The 18334-nt window shown below is 30.3% G+C and overlaps 1 protein-coding gene across 15 annotated transcripts; it reads left to right on the top strand.

Moving 5' to 3' along the window:
- Positions 1 to 5123: 5123 nt before the first annotated feature.
- On the top strand, positions 5124 to 16913 carry LOC130946347 (lysine histidine transporter 1-like). 15 transcript variants are annotated; one of them, XM_057875049.1, is made up of 13 exons: positions 5124 to 5611; positions 6053 to 6124; positions 6268 to 6551; positions 8222 to 8254; positions 8678 to 8743; positions 9280 to 9357; positions 13669 to 13838; positions 14045 to 14428; positions 14651 to 15044; positions 15796 to 15901; positions 16046 to 16137; positions 16231 to 16299; positions 16521 to 16913. In XM_057875049.1, the coding sequence occupies exons 6-13, from the start codon at positions 9355 to 9357 to the stop codon at positions 16617 to 16619; spliced, it is 1317 nt and encodes a 438-aa protein (XP_057731032.1). In that variant the 5' UTR covers positions 5124 to 5611; positions 6053 to 6124; positions 6268 to 6551; positions 8222 to 8254; positions 8678 to 8743; positions 9280 to 9354; the 3' UTR covers positions 16620 to 16913. The 15 variants fall into 15 exon arrangements, with proteins under 15 accessions (XP_057731032.1, XP_057731031.1, XP_057731030.1 ...); XM_057875048.1 differs by having other exon boundaries at positions 8136 to 8254; XM_057875047.1 differs by lacking the exon at positions 8222 to 8254.
- The last annotated feature ends 1421 nt before the right edge of the window (positions 16914 to 18334 follow it).

Below are 18334 nucleotides of genomic sequence, written 5' to 3'. Positions count from 1 at the left end.
TGAGAAGAGCGGCGCAGAGTGTGATTTGAGGTTGGGTAGGATTTCAACATATATATATATATATATATATATATATATATAAGGATATTTTTGTAATTTTAAACTCACAGGTATTAAACGGATACCCACAGAGCGGGTACCTTTCCCCCTGTCCCCGCCCCATTTACTACATGGGTACCCGTACCCGCCCCCCACGGAAAAAATACTCCCCAAACTTGCTCCCCGGCGGATACCCGCCCCGCCGGGGAGAATTGCCATCCCTAAGTACAGCCAGTGATATAGAATCTGGGTTGCATCGTTTAACAGGGAATAATGGGATCCGTGAATTGTGTGACAATTTGATTAGGAATGAAGAAAAAGATGAGTTCCATGTTTACTTTGATCATGTTGTCAATGAACCTAAGTATGTAGAAGAATCAGGAGGCGGGAATGCAGGAACTGGGAATGTTGAGTGCATAGATGTAGATGACATCTGTGATAATCTGATGACATCCTCCTCTGATGGCGGCTACGAGAGCACGGAGGATGAACCTTACAAGCCTCCACCTCTGGGGTATAATGATGACATTGATGATGAGAATAGTAGTGGAGAAGAGAAACGTACCAAAGCAACCAATCAAAAAGCCACCTGCACCAACTACAACTCAGACTAAAGTTACTCCACCAACTTCAACAAGTGTGACAACAATATCGAGTGGAGGAGTATTAAAGGAGACACTGGCAGTAACAAATTGTGCCACAACAGGACTATTCAAGTTTATACCAAATTCAAGCTTCAAGAACCAGAAAAAGTGACGTGCTTGTTTTTGACTTATTTTGGAAACAAAAATTAGTTTTTTGCTGCAATAGTTGGTTGTAATACATATTGGCAAACTTTCTTTTAGCCAATTTAGTTGCTTATGAATTAGTATTTTGGAATCCGAGGGCTGATATACCTGCTACATTTACTTATCCTTAGACGTTATTATGTTGTGGTATGACAATATTCCTATGTTATGGTTTAGTTTGAATGAATGAATTATTGTTGATTGAATGAATTATATATGACTTGTTTCTGCCTTAGGTTCATCTCTTGAAAATAAACATTAATTTACACGTATTCTATATCTATTTCAAGCCAACAAAATATGGATAATTCAAATATTATTTCTTTCATTCATTTATATTAAGGATTCTAATTATTATTTAACACCGCAGGTGGCATCCTCACTTTTTTTTTTAAAAAAAGATAAATAAGTCCCTGACTTTTTAAGTTTTTGACAAATACATCTCTGACAAAATTTAAATACAAAAAAGTCCTTGACTTTAATAAACGGAGGACAATTTAGTCTTTCCGTTTATTTGCCTCTCACATATCAAACAGAACTGGCTGACGTGACTGAAACGGTGTCTAGGTATCCGTTAGGTGCCACGTTGGAAGGGGAATAAAGTTCGAAGGACAAATAGGTTTTTACCGATGAAAACGAGTCGTTTTCAGAAGTTAGCCCATTCTTAATAAAAATCCTTTGGCAACATAGAAATTACCATATACTGCTCTAACCCCTTCATCAAGCCAGAGCTTCCTTCCCTCTGAAACGAAACTGAAGCATCATCAAAAAAGGTGGAGTAGGAGAGACTTAATTTGTATGCCGAAGAAATTCAATCATCAATCAAGGTAAGCAAGTCCACAATGTTCATGATCACATTCGTATTAGGGTTCCATTTAGTGTATGTTGTGATGCATGCAAATGCATTATGCTATGGTTGTTTTCTGTTTCAATCTATTTGAAAAAGGTTCTTGTGTCTTTATTTGAAAGTTTCTGAGGGTTCTATACATTGTGGGTTGATTTTGTTTTTGTTTGAAAATTACAGATGACTGATAGATATGTAATTCCTATTTTTCACCATGGAGGAAAGTTTGTGAGGAATGGTGATGGGGGACTTGTTTATGTGAATGAAAAAGTAGAAAAATTTCTAGAGATGAACATAGATTTTATCAACTTTGGTGATTTGGTGAAGTTGTATGAGGGTTTAGGATATCCTGACTACAAGGCAATATACTGGTTTGATAGTACAGCTAGGGATGGCAACGGGTCCCCATGGAGGCGGGGACATGCCCCCCATCCCCCGCCCCCTGCCTCCAAAAACCCTCCCCGTCCCCGCCCCATCCTTGTGACGGGTAGCGGGGACCCGTACCCTCCGGATATTCGGATATCCACGGATATCCTCGAGTTTGGAAGAAACGAATAAGAAAAAACAGAACAAAATTCCAGTGAACAAAAATAAGAAAAAAAAAAGAACAAAAATCCAGTAAACAATACATACCAATAACTTAGTATTATTATCCAATATTTCAATTTACATTATGAATTCAAACCCTAAATTTAGTTTCACAGCAAAAAACTCTAACTCTATACCCAAATTTATCAATTAATAGAATCCAAACCCTAAACCTAAATCCAATTTCACATGAAGAGAATCCAAATCCTAAACCTAAAACCAATTTCACATCAACAGAATTCAAAATTTAATTTCAATTTCATCAAATAAAACAAAAACATATATATTCTCAAATCTCAGTAAATTGAAAATGCAAACATCCAACTTATTGAAGAGTCATTGTCGGCTTTGTTGAGCGGAGGCGATGCAGAGTCCTTGTGGAGCAGAAGCGTCGTGGAGCAGAGGCGTTGCTGAAGTAGAATTGCCATTGACGACAACGCAGATCTGAGGCTTCGTTGTGACTTGCGAAGCAGAAGCAGAGGCGTTGCGAAACAAAGACAGAGGCATCGCGAAGCAGAAGAAGAGGCGGCGTGAAGCTATGAGCAACAAACAGTAAGCCACGCAGTGAGAAGAAGAAACTGAGCAACGGCTGCGATGGAGGAAGGTAAGGGATGATGACGTGAAGGACTCAGAAGGAGGAGGCCGGCGACGAAGTAAGAAGGAAGATTGGAAGGGGTGACAAGTGCGGGAGAAGATGGAGTGAGACTCGGATAGAGAGAGAAGTGAGAAGAGCGGCGCAGAGTGTGATTTGAGGTTGGGTAGGATTTCAACATATATATATATATATATATATATATATATATATAAGGATATTTTTGTAATTTTAAACTCACAGGTATTAAACGGATACCCACAGAGCGGGTACCTTTCCCCCTGCCCCCGCCCCATTTACTACATGGGTACCCGTACCCGCCCCCCACGGAAAAAAATACTCCCCAAACTTGCTCCCCGGCGGATACCCGCCCCGCCGGGGAGAATTGCCATCCCTAAGTACAGCCAGTGATATAGAATCTGGGTTGCATCGTTTAACAGGGAATAATGGGATCCGTGAATTGTGTGACAATTTGATTAGGAATGAAGAAAAAGATGAGTTCCATGTTTACTTTGATCATGTTGTCAATGAACCTAAGTATGTAGAAGAATCAGGAGGCGGGAATGCAGGAACTGGGAATGTTGAGTGCATAGATGTAGATGACATCTGTGATAATCTGATGACATCCTCCTCTGATGGCGGCTACGAGAGCACGGAGGATGAACCTTACAAGCCTCCACCTCTGGGGTATAATGATGACATTGATGATGAGAATAGTAGTGGAGAAGAGAAACGTACCAAAGCAACCAATCAAAAAGCCACCTGCACCAACTACAACTCAGACTAAAGTTACTCCACCAACTTCAACAAGTGTGACAACAATATCGAGTGGAGGAGTATTAAAGGAGACACTGGCAGTAACAAATTGTGCCACAACAGGACTATTCAAGTTTATACCAAATTCAAGCTTCAAGAACCAGAAAAAGTGACGTGCTTGTTTTTGACTTATTTTGGAAACAAAAATTAGTTTTTTGCTGCAATAGTTGGTTGTAATACATATTGGCAAACTTTCTTTTAGCCAATTTAGTTGCTTATGAATTAGTATTTTGGAATCCGAGGGCTGATATACCTGCTACATTTACTTATCCTTAGACGTTATTATGTTGTGGTATGACAATATTCCTATGTTATGGTTTAGTTTGAATGAATGAATTATTGTTGATTGAATGAATTATATATGACTTGTTTCTGCCTTAGGTTCATCTCTTGAAAATAAACATTAATTTACACGTATTCTATATCTATTTCAAGCCAACAAAATATGGATAATTCAAATATTATTTCTTTCATTCATTTATATTAACTAAAATAGTTAACAGATATAATTCATTACAATCCATATTTTTTTTTCATATTTTTCATACTCTAAATAAACAAAGACCAACAACTACAACAATCAAGCCTAGAACTATGACCCAGAAGTTATTGCTTTTCTTGTTCTCTAGGTAAATTATCCTTTGCTCTAGATCAGCCATTCTGTTCTCCAATTCTATCTTCCCAAAATGTTCTTCAACATTTAAGCTCTGATTGTCACCCAATTCTTTTGTTGGCTCCATGCACCCAATTCTTCCAATATGGTCATCAACCCACACAAAGAATTTACAATATGGTTGTTTCACCTAAATCAATTCAAAAAGTATGAAAATATGTTGGTAAAAAAAAAACTCTCAACTTCATCCATATACATGAAAAATTGTGAGCTTACCTTAAAGAATGGGCATCCGAAAACTAGTCTATTTGAATTGGTATTTGTCTTTGACATGTAAAATATCGCATACATCCCGCATAAGCATTTTGGAGCGATGCAATCTTTCTCATCCCCAGCTTGAACTGAACATGGAGCTGCATTTACAATCGAACCTTCCTGTCGTCTGCCACCACTTCCGCGTTGTCTCTTGATTGATGAGCTTCCATCACTGGCCATCAATTTAAGCAACACCACCATGAACAAATTTAAACAACTGCTGCGTATGTTACTTCAGAAAACTCAGTTTAAAACTCATTAGGGTTACCTTCTGAAAACGACGTCGTTTTTCTTCGAACTTTATTCCCCTTCCAGTGTGGCACCGTTTCAACAACGTCAGCCAATTCTATTTGATGTGTGAGAGGCAAATAGACAGAAAGACTAAATTATCTTTATTAAAGTCAGAGACTTTTTTGTATTTAAATTTTGTCAGGAATGTATTTGTCAAAAACTCACCTATTTGTCTGTTTTTTTTAAATAAAAAAGAAAAGGGAAAGTGAACGGAGAAAAGGAAGCTGCTCTCTCTCTCTCTGCCTTATGCCACTACTTCGTTACACACTCTCTCTGCGTCGTCTCTTTTTCACTCTCCCGCTCTCGCTCCCAAACCTTACCTCTTCAACCCGGTTTTCCTCCTTCCAGTTCGTATGTCTCTTCAATCTTCTCTAATTTCTTCCTCCATTGTTCTGAGACCACCAATCGCTATGATCCCGTCCGAAATCCTAACCGTATCGTCGTCTGAGAGCACAGCGACGGCGACGACGCTGGTTAGTTCAGCCGGTGGAATCCTTCGTTGACACTTCTCTCTCTGGTCTGCTTCGTCGAACTTCATGTCGCGCCGGCTTTCTACAAATGGCGATGGCAAACCCTTTCAATTTGTGAGGTGACGACGCTGAGGACCCCACAGCAAATCGCAGCGGCGGCAGCGGCGTCTCCACTCAAGAAGGGTTCAGCTGCGGCGGCTCAGCAGCAGCAGCAAACTCAGTTGGCTTCTAAGCCTGTTCCTCCTGCTCAGGCTGGTGAGCATTCTATTTTGATTGATTCATTCATTTATTCCTTTTTTTCATTTCTCTTTTTGTGTTGTTTGATTTAATTTTTACTATTTGCCACATTTTTCTGCTATATCTCTCTCGTGCTATTAGGTTAGGGTTTAGAGAGATGAGTACCGATTTCTGGGAGAGATTTGTGGGAGTGACTGAAAGAAATTTAGCTTTACAAGTTCGATTTCTCTCTTCCTTCTGATTCTCCGATCTAATGATGTCGGTGGTGAAGATCTTCGATTAGATATCGGAGGTTAGTAGGGTTTAGATTGATTTAGGGTTTCTCATGTATGCTAGAAATTGTAGGCATTAGATTGAATTCGGTTTTCTATTATGTAATTTATAGTAGTTTTAAATAATTTTAATTATTTTTTTGGACTCCGTCTTCATGAATGGAGATTTTTTTCGATTTTCTGTTAGATGGAAAGGAAAAAGCAAGAGGATAAAGTGAAGAGGGTGCAACAACAGGAGGAACATTTTAATTTTGTTAAGGTAAGAATTATTCGGTTTCCTTCTCACTTCTCAGAGAATATATTCAGTTAAAATTTATTTATCATCAGAAATGAGAAGAATTTGATGAATAATATTCTCTTACCATTATAATATGATCTTTGGATGATCATGAACCCTGAAAGGAGGCAGATCATCGACACCTACATTGATGGAGTAGCTGCAGCTGCTAGGAAGTGCGATGTTGGGGGAAAGAGGAGAGTTATGAGATCGGTTGCAGTGAGGTGGACCACAAAGGCAGCAGTGGCAGTGGGACATGGGGGTGTGGCATCAAGCTCTGGTATCCCAGCTACCGTTGCGACGGCCAGAGACGGTAGTCCTGGATACCACGGTTTTGATAATAAGCAGAAAACAGAGAGGGTCGCTGGTTCAGGGGCACTGGGGCAGTAGTTCAGAGATTCAAATCTAGGTACAGTTTTTCTCAATACTTCAGAGGCTGATCATATTCAAGATATGCACACTCTATAAACTCATTTTAAGCAACATGCCCTGAATTTTGACTCTTTTGTTTTATTATTTTTAATGTATTTACTATTTAAAAAAGACTTGAACTTTCAATTTTAAGCAATCTTAAATTCTTAACAGATATCTTGTGCTTTAAAATTTATATGTATCAATCAAATGAGTTATTATTATTATTATTTGTATACATAATAAATTGTAGTCATTTTTAAGTACACATAATAGAATTTCCAATCTTGCTATATACTATAATGATATTGACACGGATTGAAGTTATTGAATTGGGTTGCACAAATAACAAATCCTAAAATCCATTCAATTTACCTCTTTTGGGTGTCAAAATTGGTGGAAAATGTTGCTATATATATTTTGATCTGTTTTCTTACAATTCTTTCTTTTGTTTTTTCTCTGCTTTTTTGGTGTTTATTCTGTTTGTCCTGAATTTTCAATTTCAAATTTCCATTTCGTTGCTGTGAGAGTCACAGTTTTCTCATCTCTTTCTAGCTCATTGTGTTGTTTTCTTATAAAATTTGTTTTAGTATTTGGCCTCTGTTTTTTTTTTCAACCTTTTCATCCCATTTCAATATGAGAACTACCATGGATATGATAAATAAGATTAATCCTGAAATTACCTATCTTTGGCTGGGGATTCATATTCTGGAGTTCATTGCAGTCGAGTGGATGTAGGAGATAGATAGTAAATACTGTACCATATGCTTTCGACACTAAAGGATTGTCAAGATCCTTTATGGCTAGCTCTTTTTCCAAAAGGAACCAATTATATCCGTTACCAGTTGTCCCTCTCCCCTTAAATCTCATCTTTTTTACTTACTAAGTCTTGCATCATCATTTGATAATAATATGAACTCATATCAGTTCCAAAAAGTATTTAAATTTTGAAGTATGCATTTAATTTTATATATCTTCTATCATGCTAAAATTTGGGTTTCATGTTAACCGTACGACTAAGCAATATATAATTCAATTAGGGGGCACCATTGATATGTTTGTTGCTTTTGTGTAATGAAGAGAAGAGTCAAAATAGTCAAAAATATGCTTTTGAAATTGCTTGTGATATGTTTTGGGGATTCCAGTGGATGAGATTCCAGCTTGTGAAACTGTAGTTGCTTCATGGCTAATGAACACATTCCTGAACAAAAGATGATGCAAGACTTAGTAAGTAAAATAGATGAGATTTAAGGGGAGAGGGACAACTGGTAATGCATATAATTGGTTCCTTTTGGAAAAAGAGCTAGCCATAAAGGATCTTGACGATCCTTTAGTGTCGAAAGCATATGGTGCAGTATTTACTATCTATCTCCTACATCCACTCCACTCCAATGAACTCCAGAATATGAAATCCCCAGCCAAAGATAGGTAATTCTCTGAATTCATGGTCCGTTCCTTAACCAAATAAATGAAAAGCAACTTTCAACATTCAAGTGCATTGTTAGTTTGTTACCTATACTTTGGTAGTTGCTTTCAATGCCCTATTCACATATTTTACCTTTTTCTCTCACATTTGGTTCAGGTTATTCGTAGGTCTATCTTGTGCATATCTTGTTATTTCAACCTGCTAATGTCTTTGACATTCTATGTTAATGCACTCTTTAACAGAAAGAAACAAAAGATTGGACAATGTTGTTAATTGTAAGTGGCCAATTTACAATTTTGGAATTTATATTTGAATTGTAAATCATATGTTGTTTGTTGGAAATTCAGAAAATTAGGAGCACAATAGTACAATTGTTAAAATTTAGTTTAGATTCCAAATGTGAGTTTGACTGTAGGTTTGCTTTGCTTAAAGATTTTGTCTTTATAATAAAGAGATTTTGCTTCTTGATTTAAAAAAAAAAGGATGAAGAATATTTTGGAATTTTAAACTTAGTTTATGAAAGTGAAGATTTTTTGAAAGGAAAATTTAGCTTCTTTATAATAATACCATTTTGTGTAAGGAAATTGAAAATAACTATGCATTGAACTTCAGTGCTGAAGTCCCAGAGGCTATACTGTTGTTGGAGCCTTTTATATTTATAAACTAATCATAATCACAAGTAGGATTACCTATTGTAGGACTTGGTAAATGCTTATTGTGGATGGGAGCACCATGAATTTGGGTTTGTGGGACTCTCTCTGTTGGTGAGTTAGTTCACTGTTTATCAAGTTTGTTTTGGGAGGGTCTTGCTTTTTCTCAAATTTTTTTGAAATAGGTCAAGAAGATTTCAATAGATTAAGACCTTTAAGCTATTGTGGAGCTAATAAAAAATTAAATGTGATTATTATGCTCAATTATGCCTTTTAAATATTTTCTTTGGTTTAGAGAATGTATCCAATTATTTTAAATTTGGATGAATGAATAGGGATTTTTCCTTTAGAGTTTCAATTTTTGTTGTGTTATGGATTCTCTTAATTGTTTGTCTTTGCTGTGGGCAAGTGTTCTTTTACTTGATAATTGATGAGGATAACATTTGATATAATCAATAAGGATTAAAATTGCATCTTAGGTTCTGCCAAAGCTGTTGACTTAAAGTTAAACCTAAAAGCTATGAAGTACAATTTCATACAGCTGTTTAGTTATAAATGATGTTAATTAGTTTATTGGTTGCTCTTGCTAGTTGTCTATCACTATGTTATTGTGCTATAACTTTATTGCAATTTACTTCTCTTGTTTTTAGGACTATGAATTACATGGTGTTGATTGAACAAAAGTGGAGTTTGAGGATAATCAAGTTTGTTTGGATCTCTTTGATATGGTATTTTCTACTTATACATTTAACCTATTTAATATTTTTGTGTTTTCCCTCTTGGAAAATGGGACACTGATTTTTACATTCTATTATGAACTTATTGCTCTTATAAAAAGTAGAGTTCTTTTCTTCTTTTTTATTAAAAAATGTGTTTAGGTCCTAATATTTGGTGTTCTTCGGAATAATACTATTATATGAGTAGTGAAGCTAAATTAAAATACTTAAAATAATTGTGTGTTTGGGATCTTCTAATGAGTTAAAATCATGACAAGCTGAGTATTGGGAAAAAATAATTAATTGTCTTTAATATCATTTATTTATTTATTCGAGGGTTCTCTTCAAAAACATATCAATTTGGTATTCAAATTATTTTCTAATTTTGTCTTTACATATGTTTTTAAATTACAATCTCTATATTTTTGTTCAACTTTATCCTATTCAAGAGGAATAACCCAATAAATATCTAAATTTTTCTTTCTTCTTTTTACCGTTTCAACTCTTAAAATTTACAATTATTTTTTTTCTTTTTTATTCTTTTGTAATTACTTATTGACTATCCTAATGTTTATACTTTTTTTTCACATAATATTTTAAGTACATGTTGATTCACACAAGACTTTTGGAATTCTTTTAGTTATTTTTAAAGTATTATTATTCACTTTTAAGTGTAACTAAAATTAATAATTTAACAAAAACTGATAAATTATTTTACTTTATTCATTAAAATTATGATGTTATCGTTGTTATTTGTTCATTCAACTAACTATAAAAATACGAGAAGCTTTTATTTTTTTGAAACTTTTGAAAATATGGATGCAATGACCTTTGTGTTACATGGCTTATGATTTAAAGATGATCTTTTAAATGAATATTGATTGGAAATAAAAAAAATATTGTAAAAATATTGCATAAATAATAGAAAATAAGTTGATAACATACATGCTAATTTAGATAACCAAAATAAGTAACAAGATATAAAATTTTACTTTTTGTTTTGTGGTACAAAGATAATATATAATAATATAATAAACCGTAATGTTTTGATATAAAAAAACATGAAACTTTCAAAATAAAATGAAAAGATGTTACATTTTATGCATTAGATAATTTGAAAAATACTAATTATAGAAGTTGAAAATATTTTGACCTAAAAAAACTTTAATAAAATTAAGAGAGAGAGAATAAATGAAAATTGTTAACTAATAAAAAAGAATCACTACCATCAACCTATTAAATTTGAGTAATGTTAAGTGAGAATTTAGAAACAAACCAGAACTATAAATTCAAAAGTTTTCTGTCTCTCTTATATAGTGTTTTACTTTAAGTAATTATTTTTTATAGATAGTATTTATGGCTTGGGTGTCATTCTCGAAAAAGATTTTTTTTTAAATGATATTTTTTAAAAAATCTTTTACAAAAGCAAAAGTGGGCTTATGTTTGGTTATCTCATGTAAAAAAAATTTTTTATCTATCAATTATGTATTTGTTTGGGTGTTAAAAATTGATTAAAAAAGATCCTTTTTAATGAAAAATGATCCCCTTTTTTTATTTTTTAGTGTGTTTGATAAATTTCTAGTAGTAAAAGTAAAAACACTAGAAAAATAAAAATAAAAAATATATTTTTTGAGGAGGTGTAATTTACATTTTTTTTAAAAGATATTTTTTCTTTAAAAAAAAGATATTTTTCATGTAATAAATAAACAAAAAAATATTTTTATATTGTTATACATAATTGTAATTGATAAATAAAAAGATTTTTTTGTATGAGATATCCAAACATAAAATTATTTTTACTTTTTTATTAGATCTTTTAAAAAAAGATAACTCTGGAAAAAGATATTTTTTTTAAAAGCTCATCTAAACAGGCCTTATGTTTGGGTAAAATAAGATAAAAGTACTTTTTTAAAAAGAAAAAGATTTTTTTGAAAACAGATGTAAAAAAGATGTTTTTTTATTTTTTTAGTGCTTTTACTTATGTTACTAGAAATTTGCTAAAAACACTAAAAAATAAAAAAAAAGATATTTTTTCTTTAAAAAAGATATTTTTATCAAAATAATGGCATCCAAACAAGCATTTAAATGACAAACAAAAGAGTAAAAAGATTCGGATTAGTTATGAAACCTAATGTCATCTTTATATGACGATCGCATTATTTTAAAACATACAAAATGAAATAATAAAGTATAGTTTAATTAATGTGCACAATAAAACAAACCTAAAACTTATATAATAGCAGTCAAATATGAAAAGCAATGACAACATTCTGTTCTAAGGTATTATATTAAATTTTAACGTAAATTTATAATTATTTGTTAAAAACTTACAATAATACACTATTTTTATTATATTAGTTAAAGATAATATATTTTAATATTATTTTTTAGGATTACTAATATTAAATTTTGATAATTTAAACAAAATTTTTTAATGCTTTATGTTTTAAATTTTTTCTTAATAGAACAATAAAATTACTTAACATGCACATTAAGAAAAAACTATTATTTTTATACATCTAGATATTCAAAAGACACAAAAACAAATTCTTTTAATAACACTTTAACAACTCATAAAAGTTAACAGAATGAATGGTTATAGATCAAAGTGATAGACAAGATTGAAAATTATGATAATGGTATTTGGTGATAATTAATTACGATTGGGTGAAGAGAATGTGGGAGGAGAAAATGAAAATGAAAAAGGAGAATAAGGCAATATAACATTTGCGGTAAGACAATCACAGGTATGTATATAGAGAATAATAGTAAAAGAAAATAATAGTGTGTGATATAATGAAAGAATATAATAAAAGTATAAATTAATAATTTTAAAAGAGTAATAAAATTAAAGATAATTTAATAAAGTGAATATAAAATTTAGATTTTTTTTTTTACCAAAGATAGGAGACTCGAATCCTCAACCTCTTAGATGAGTAAGAGGAGACTATGCCATTTAAGCTATAATTCATTGGCATAAAATTTAGAATTATGCATGAAGATAAAGAATACTTTAAATATAATGTTTTATCTTTGCTTTAAATTAAATACTATTGAAAATTAAATAAATAAACTTATATAATGTTTATAAATAATTATTTTATAAATGTTTATCTTGATTTTGTTACATATAATAATTGTATAATATTTTTTTTAATATCTTATTTAATTTAAATTTATAAATTTTATACGTTCTAAAATTTAAATAACTTATAAAATTTTTATATTTATTTTTAAATATTTTTTATTCTTAATTTTTAAATTATATTTATAATTTTAAAAATAAAAATGTAAAAATTAATCTCTTAAAAATAATAGAAAAACCGGGCCTATTGAGCCACTAGTCATATCTTAAGCAAATTTTAATTTATTTTTGTGTACACCAATTTTATCCAACCTCCATGGATTGATATATTTGACTATTAAAAGAAGAAAATAAAATAGTGTTATTAATTACTTTGTATGAGATGAAAGGAAATTTTAAGTTGAAAAGTTTTTACCGCTTCGTTTATTAATATCAATCTTTAATACATATTGTGTTTTAATTTCATAGAATGAAGGATCAAAATTATGTGGAAAAGGTAGATTTTTCTTATGTCATCTATAAGTAAGGTGATTTTTATGTAACTTTTTAAAAAAAAGAAAGTTAAAAAAGATAAAATTATTTAGTGCTTGTTTGGGCACTATTAAGTTGATAAAAAAAGATTTTTTTGGTCAAAAAAGATTTTTTTTTAATTTTTTAATGTGTTTGGTAAATTTTTAGTAGTAAAAATAAAAGCACTAGAAAAAAATATATTTTTGAGAAGTTACAATTTACATCTTTTTTTAAAAAAAAGATGTTTTTTATGTAATAAATAAACAAAAATGTACTTTTATATAGTTATACCCAAACATAGTTGATAAATAAAAAGATCTTTTTGTATGAGTTATTCAAATATAAAATTATTTTTATTTTTCTATAAGATATTTTGAAAAAAGATAACTTGAAAAAAAATCTTTTCTGAGAAGCTCACTCAAACAAATCCTTAAAAAAGATATTAATAAAAGATAAGTGTCATTGGAATTTTAACTAGACAAAAAAATCAGATTGATGTTTGAATCTTTTTAAGTTTTAAGTTTTAGATAATAAATATAAAGATGAATAAATAAATAATTACTTAAATTAAAACAAAAACAAAAAAGATTTACAAAATCTTATCCGTTATAAAAGGAAAGACGTTTTTTTTAAATCTTTTGTTATCTTTTGTCAACAGAATATCAATATAAAAATAGTGTTACTGCTGAACACATGCAGTTGGTTGAAGTTCTCTTGATTGAACACAGCTGAACAGAGAGAAAGAGGAGATGGAAGATAATAATAAAGATATCAATAATTGGCTCGCAGTGACGAGGTCCAGGAATGGAAAGTGGTGGTACAGTGCTTTTCACAATGTCACTGCTTTGGTTGGAGCAGGAGTGCTGGGATTTCCCTATGCCATGTCTCAACTTGGATGGTTTGCTTATTCCTTTCATCCATCTCCCTTATCAATTAACTTTATTTTTCTAATTGAGATTTTCTTTTTTAATATAAGATTCAGCTATCGTGTATCCTAAAAATACACCTGAACATTATTATTAATTAAAATTTATAATTTTTTTTAATAGATATATTAAAGATTTAACTTTATATCTTTTTGTATAAAAATTTTCTTTCTCTTAGGGGTCCTGGCATCACAGTTTTGGTGCTTTCATGGATATGCACGTTATACACGGCATGGCAGATGATTGAGATGCACGAGGCTGAGTCTGGGAAGAGGTTTGATAGGTACCATGAATTAGGGCAATATGCCTTTGGGGAGAAGTTGGGGTTATGGATTGTGGTGCCACAAACACTCATAGTGGATGTTGGTACTGACATCATTTACATGATTACTGGTGGAAATTCCTTGAAGAAGGCCCATCAGATTCTTTGCAAAGACTGTAAGCCAATTAGGACCACTTACTTCATTATGATCTTTGCAAGCCTTCAGTTTTTCCTCTCGCATCTCCCCAGTTTCAATTCCATCATTGGTGTATCTATTTCTGCATCCGTCATGTCCATCTGGTAATCACATATTTATTTATTAATTAAGACTCGGTTTCGATCTTGTTTTTGAGCCAAAAACAAGAAGAAGATAAAAGTCAGTCATTATTTGTATTTCTGTGCTAGATACAATATCGAAACACAGCCTAAAAGTTTATATATATTGTATGCTAAGATAATATTCGTCTGGTAATTAATTATATTAGTTAAGAACTTGATTAGTTACATGTTTGAAAATTGCAGCTACTCAACGATTGCATGGACAAGTTCGGCTCATAAAGGTGCCTTACCAGATGTGAAATATGATGGAAGATCTTCAACTACGACAGGGAATGTTTTCGACTTCTTTACGGGTTTGGGGACCATAGCATTTGGGTATGCTGCACACAATGTGTTGCTTGAAATCCAAGCAACAGTTCCTTCGACGCCAGAGAAGCCTTCAAAGAAGGCCATGTGGAAGGGAATGATTGCTGCTTACATTGTTGTGGGTTTGTGCTACTTCCCTGTTGCAATCTTTGGCTATTGGGCTTTTGGAAACTCTGTTACTGATAACATCCTCATGTCTCTCGATAAACCCCACTGGCTCACCGCCGTTGCCAATATATTTGTCGTTATTCATGTCACCGGAAGTTATCAGGTACATTTCACTTTACACTAAAGCTGTGTTAATTTATTTGCTAGTTTAGGGTTCCATATTGGGCTTCACGTATCTTTAGTTTTATAATTTTTGTTTACACACAAACTTAAATGAATATAAGTCACTAACTAACTATCAAATTTCTGTTTAAAAAATTTATTTGTACACTAAAAATTAGTCACTAAATTAGTTAATATATATTTTTACGAAAAATAATAATTAAAAATCATAATTCATCTTCCTATTTATTCTCCTAATAATTAAAAGAGTAAAAACTTCAAATTATATGTTAATTTTTAAAAACATAAAAAATAAAAAAATTCAAAACTTGATAATTAAAAAGATGAATTAATATTTTGGATTTTTTTTATAAATACATATGTTATTTAAATTATTTTTATATATTTTATATTTTAATATATATTTTAGTTTAATAATTAATTTGATGGCTATTTTTTTATAGTATTTTTTAAGAGTTTACTTATATATGGCGGAAAGGGTTCATTGTATCCTTTCACTGTAAAAATATAGATGTATTACATCATTATCATAATTTATTATCTGGATATATAATATTCAGTCATTTGTATAGGTGCTCTTAGAATAAATAAGAGGATTTATCTTCTCTAATTAATTTATGCTACATACGGTGAAAGTAATTTTGTTATAAATATTTATTAATGACTTATCATTTAACTAATAAATGAATACAAGAGTTCCCGAGAGCACTAAGAAGTTCTCATGTTGTTAGGTGTTTGCTGTTCCGGTGTTTGACATGATGGAATCAGTCATGGTGCGGAGAATGAATTTCAGGCCAACTTGGTACCTTCGTTTCATTTCCCGCAATATTTATGTTGGTGAGTGTTCTTCATAATTTTTTCCCTACTATGTCTATATATATATATATATATATATATATATATATATATTATAGTTGTTCTTTTTCAATGAATACGGGAGTAGAATCTAATAGCACCGTTGAAAATTTTGTTCACATGCAGCACTTACTATGCTAGTTGCAATTATATTTCCATTTTTTGGTGGGCTCCTTAGCTTCTTAGGAGGACTTGTCTTCGCCCCAACCACATACTTTGTAAGGAAATCAAATTAATCCCATTTTATTTATTTATTATTTTGTAACCTACAAACAAACTCTGATGGTATTCAATTTAATGAACTTTCGCAGCTCCCTTGCATAATATGGCTAGTAGTCTATAAACCAAAGAGATTTAGCGGATCCTGGTGTGCAAATTGGGTATGTATTTTTAAAAAATTCTTCTCTTAGTTCTATATAGTTGAATTTCCATATATTGCATAATATGACATCTAATAAATATATAGTGCTCTTAATAACTAATAAAAAATCAAATATAAGTGTAGTACTATTTTATAGTACTAAGAGTGCATGGATTAAAATAAAAAAAATTTACGATTATACTATATATATGACTGTAAATTTTTTTCATGGTGTTTCAGTTTTGCATCGTATTTGGAGTATTATTGATGGTTTTAGGCTCGATTGGCGCAATGAGGGAGATCATACTGCAAGCTAAGGACTACAAATTTTTCTCTTGATCTTTTTTGGCACAAACGAGGTTGCGTCAATGATGATGTTCCTTTGAATATTATTCATCACATTTGTTCATCTATTTCTTTTAGCCCTTTAGTCAAATACCTAGTTAGCTATTTTAGAAAAGCACTCTTATTAAGTGAAGTGTATTGTTAGAAGAACAGACTAATTTCATTTTAAGTATGGTCGAACTTCCTTTTTAGCTTTTAATAGGTTATTTCATTAGAGTAGAATCCATATTCCTTTCCCGCAAAAGTTTGGGAACCAAATACTATAATGAAGATTTTATAATTGTCTTCATATGAAGATGTTTTTTTCTTTATCATTAGATTATGAATTTTATGGTTTGATTTTGATGTGTTATAAAAGTGTTATTTTTTTTAAAGTATGGCTAAATAAATAAAATATATTTTTAACACAAATTTTTATAAGAAAATATTTTTAGCATCTTTATTTGAGTAGGTGTCAAAAACAAAAATAGCCAAAATTTTCTATTTAATAAGATAAGTAATGTTTATTTATTCTTTTCGGGGGTTTTTACTTTTTTACCTTATATTTACCGTATAAAAAACTATTAAGTGCATATATTAAATAACATATTATAGTTATATATATTTATCAATTTACATTTTTATTAAATAAATACATATAATTTATATTATAATAATAAAAATACATTTTTTATTTATCATGTAATATTTATAAATTCATACATATAATTTTTATAATTAATAGATTTTTATAATTAATATTATTCAATTCTAAATTATATATTATTGTATATTTTAAATTATTTTACATTTTACTAATAAATCATGATTTTAAATTATTTTAATATTTTAAAGGTATTATATATTTAAATCACCGCATAATTTTTTAAATTATTGTCCTCGATAATTTAAAAATTTATTTTGATTTTTTAATCACACATTTTAAAAATTCTTTTTTTAGAGTTTCTATTTACTCTAAATTTATATACTTCTGGAGTTAGTTAGATCATTTTTGTGTGTGTATAAATTAATCTGTAAATAACTTTATCATCAATTGTACTAACAACTACAATTCAGTACTCATAGTAAAAAATAGACATAAAAACAGGCCTGATCTTTTAAATTTTTTTTAACGTTTAAACGGATTATTCTAATTTGAAGCTTGTTTAAAATCATCACTAAAGTATTATATAAGTCATAAATATCAATATAGACCAATATAGAAGTCATTATTCAAATATCAACAAATTTATTAAGCAATAATATTTTAATTGTATAAAGAGCAGAGATTTTAGTCCCACGTAGTATTAGAGATGTTTAAATCTAAACCAATTTAAATTAAATTCATCTAATTTAATTTAAATTGAAAATCGATTAAAATTGCACTAATTTAAATTTAATTGAATTATGTTTTTGCAAATTACATAAATGATATCGAATTTTAAATCTATTTTACAAAACTGATTTAATCCAATTCAAATCACATCATTTATTATTTTATTATTATACATATAATATATTTTATTTATTACATATTTCTATATTATTTATGTATTATATTATTTAATAAATATTTTATATTCAAAATGAAATTTATTTATTTAATTTTATTTTTGTTGAAACTTATTATTTTATTATTGGTTATTTAAAATTTAATGTTGAGATTTGTTATATATATTTAATTTTTTTAATTTATAAAATTGTAAATCTAATTCAATTCAAACTATTTG

This window comes from Arachis stenosperma, chromosome 8 (assembly GCF_014773155.1).
Source record: "Arachis stenosperma cultivar V10309 chromosome 8, arast.V10309.gnm1.PFL2, whole genome shotgun sequence".
Lineage (NCBI taxonomy): Eukaryota > Viridiplantae > Streptophyta > Magnoliopsida > Fabales > Fabaceae > Arachis > Arachis stenosperma.
Note: the sequence above shows the minus strand (reverse complement) of the source record. Positions and strands in the feature narration are given on the sequence as shown.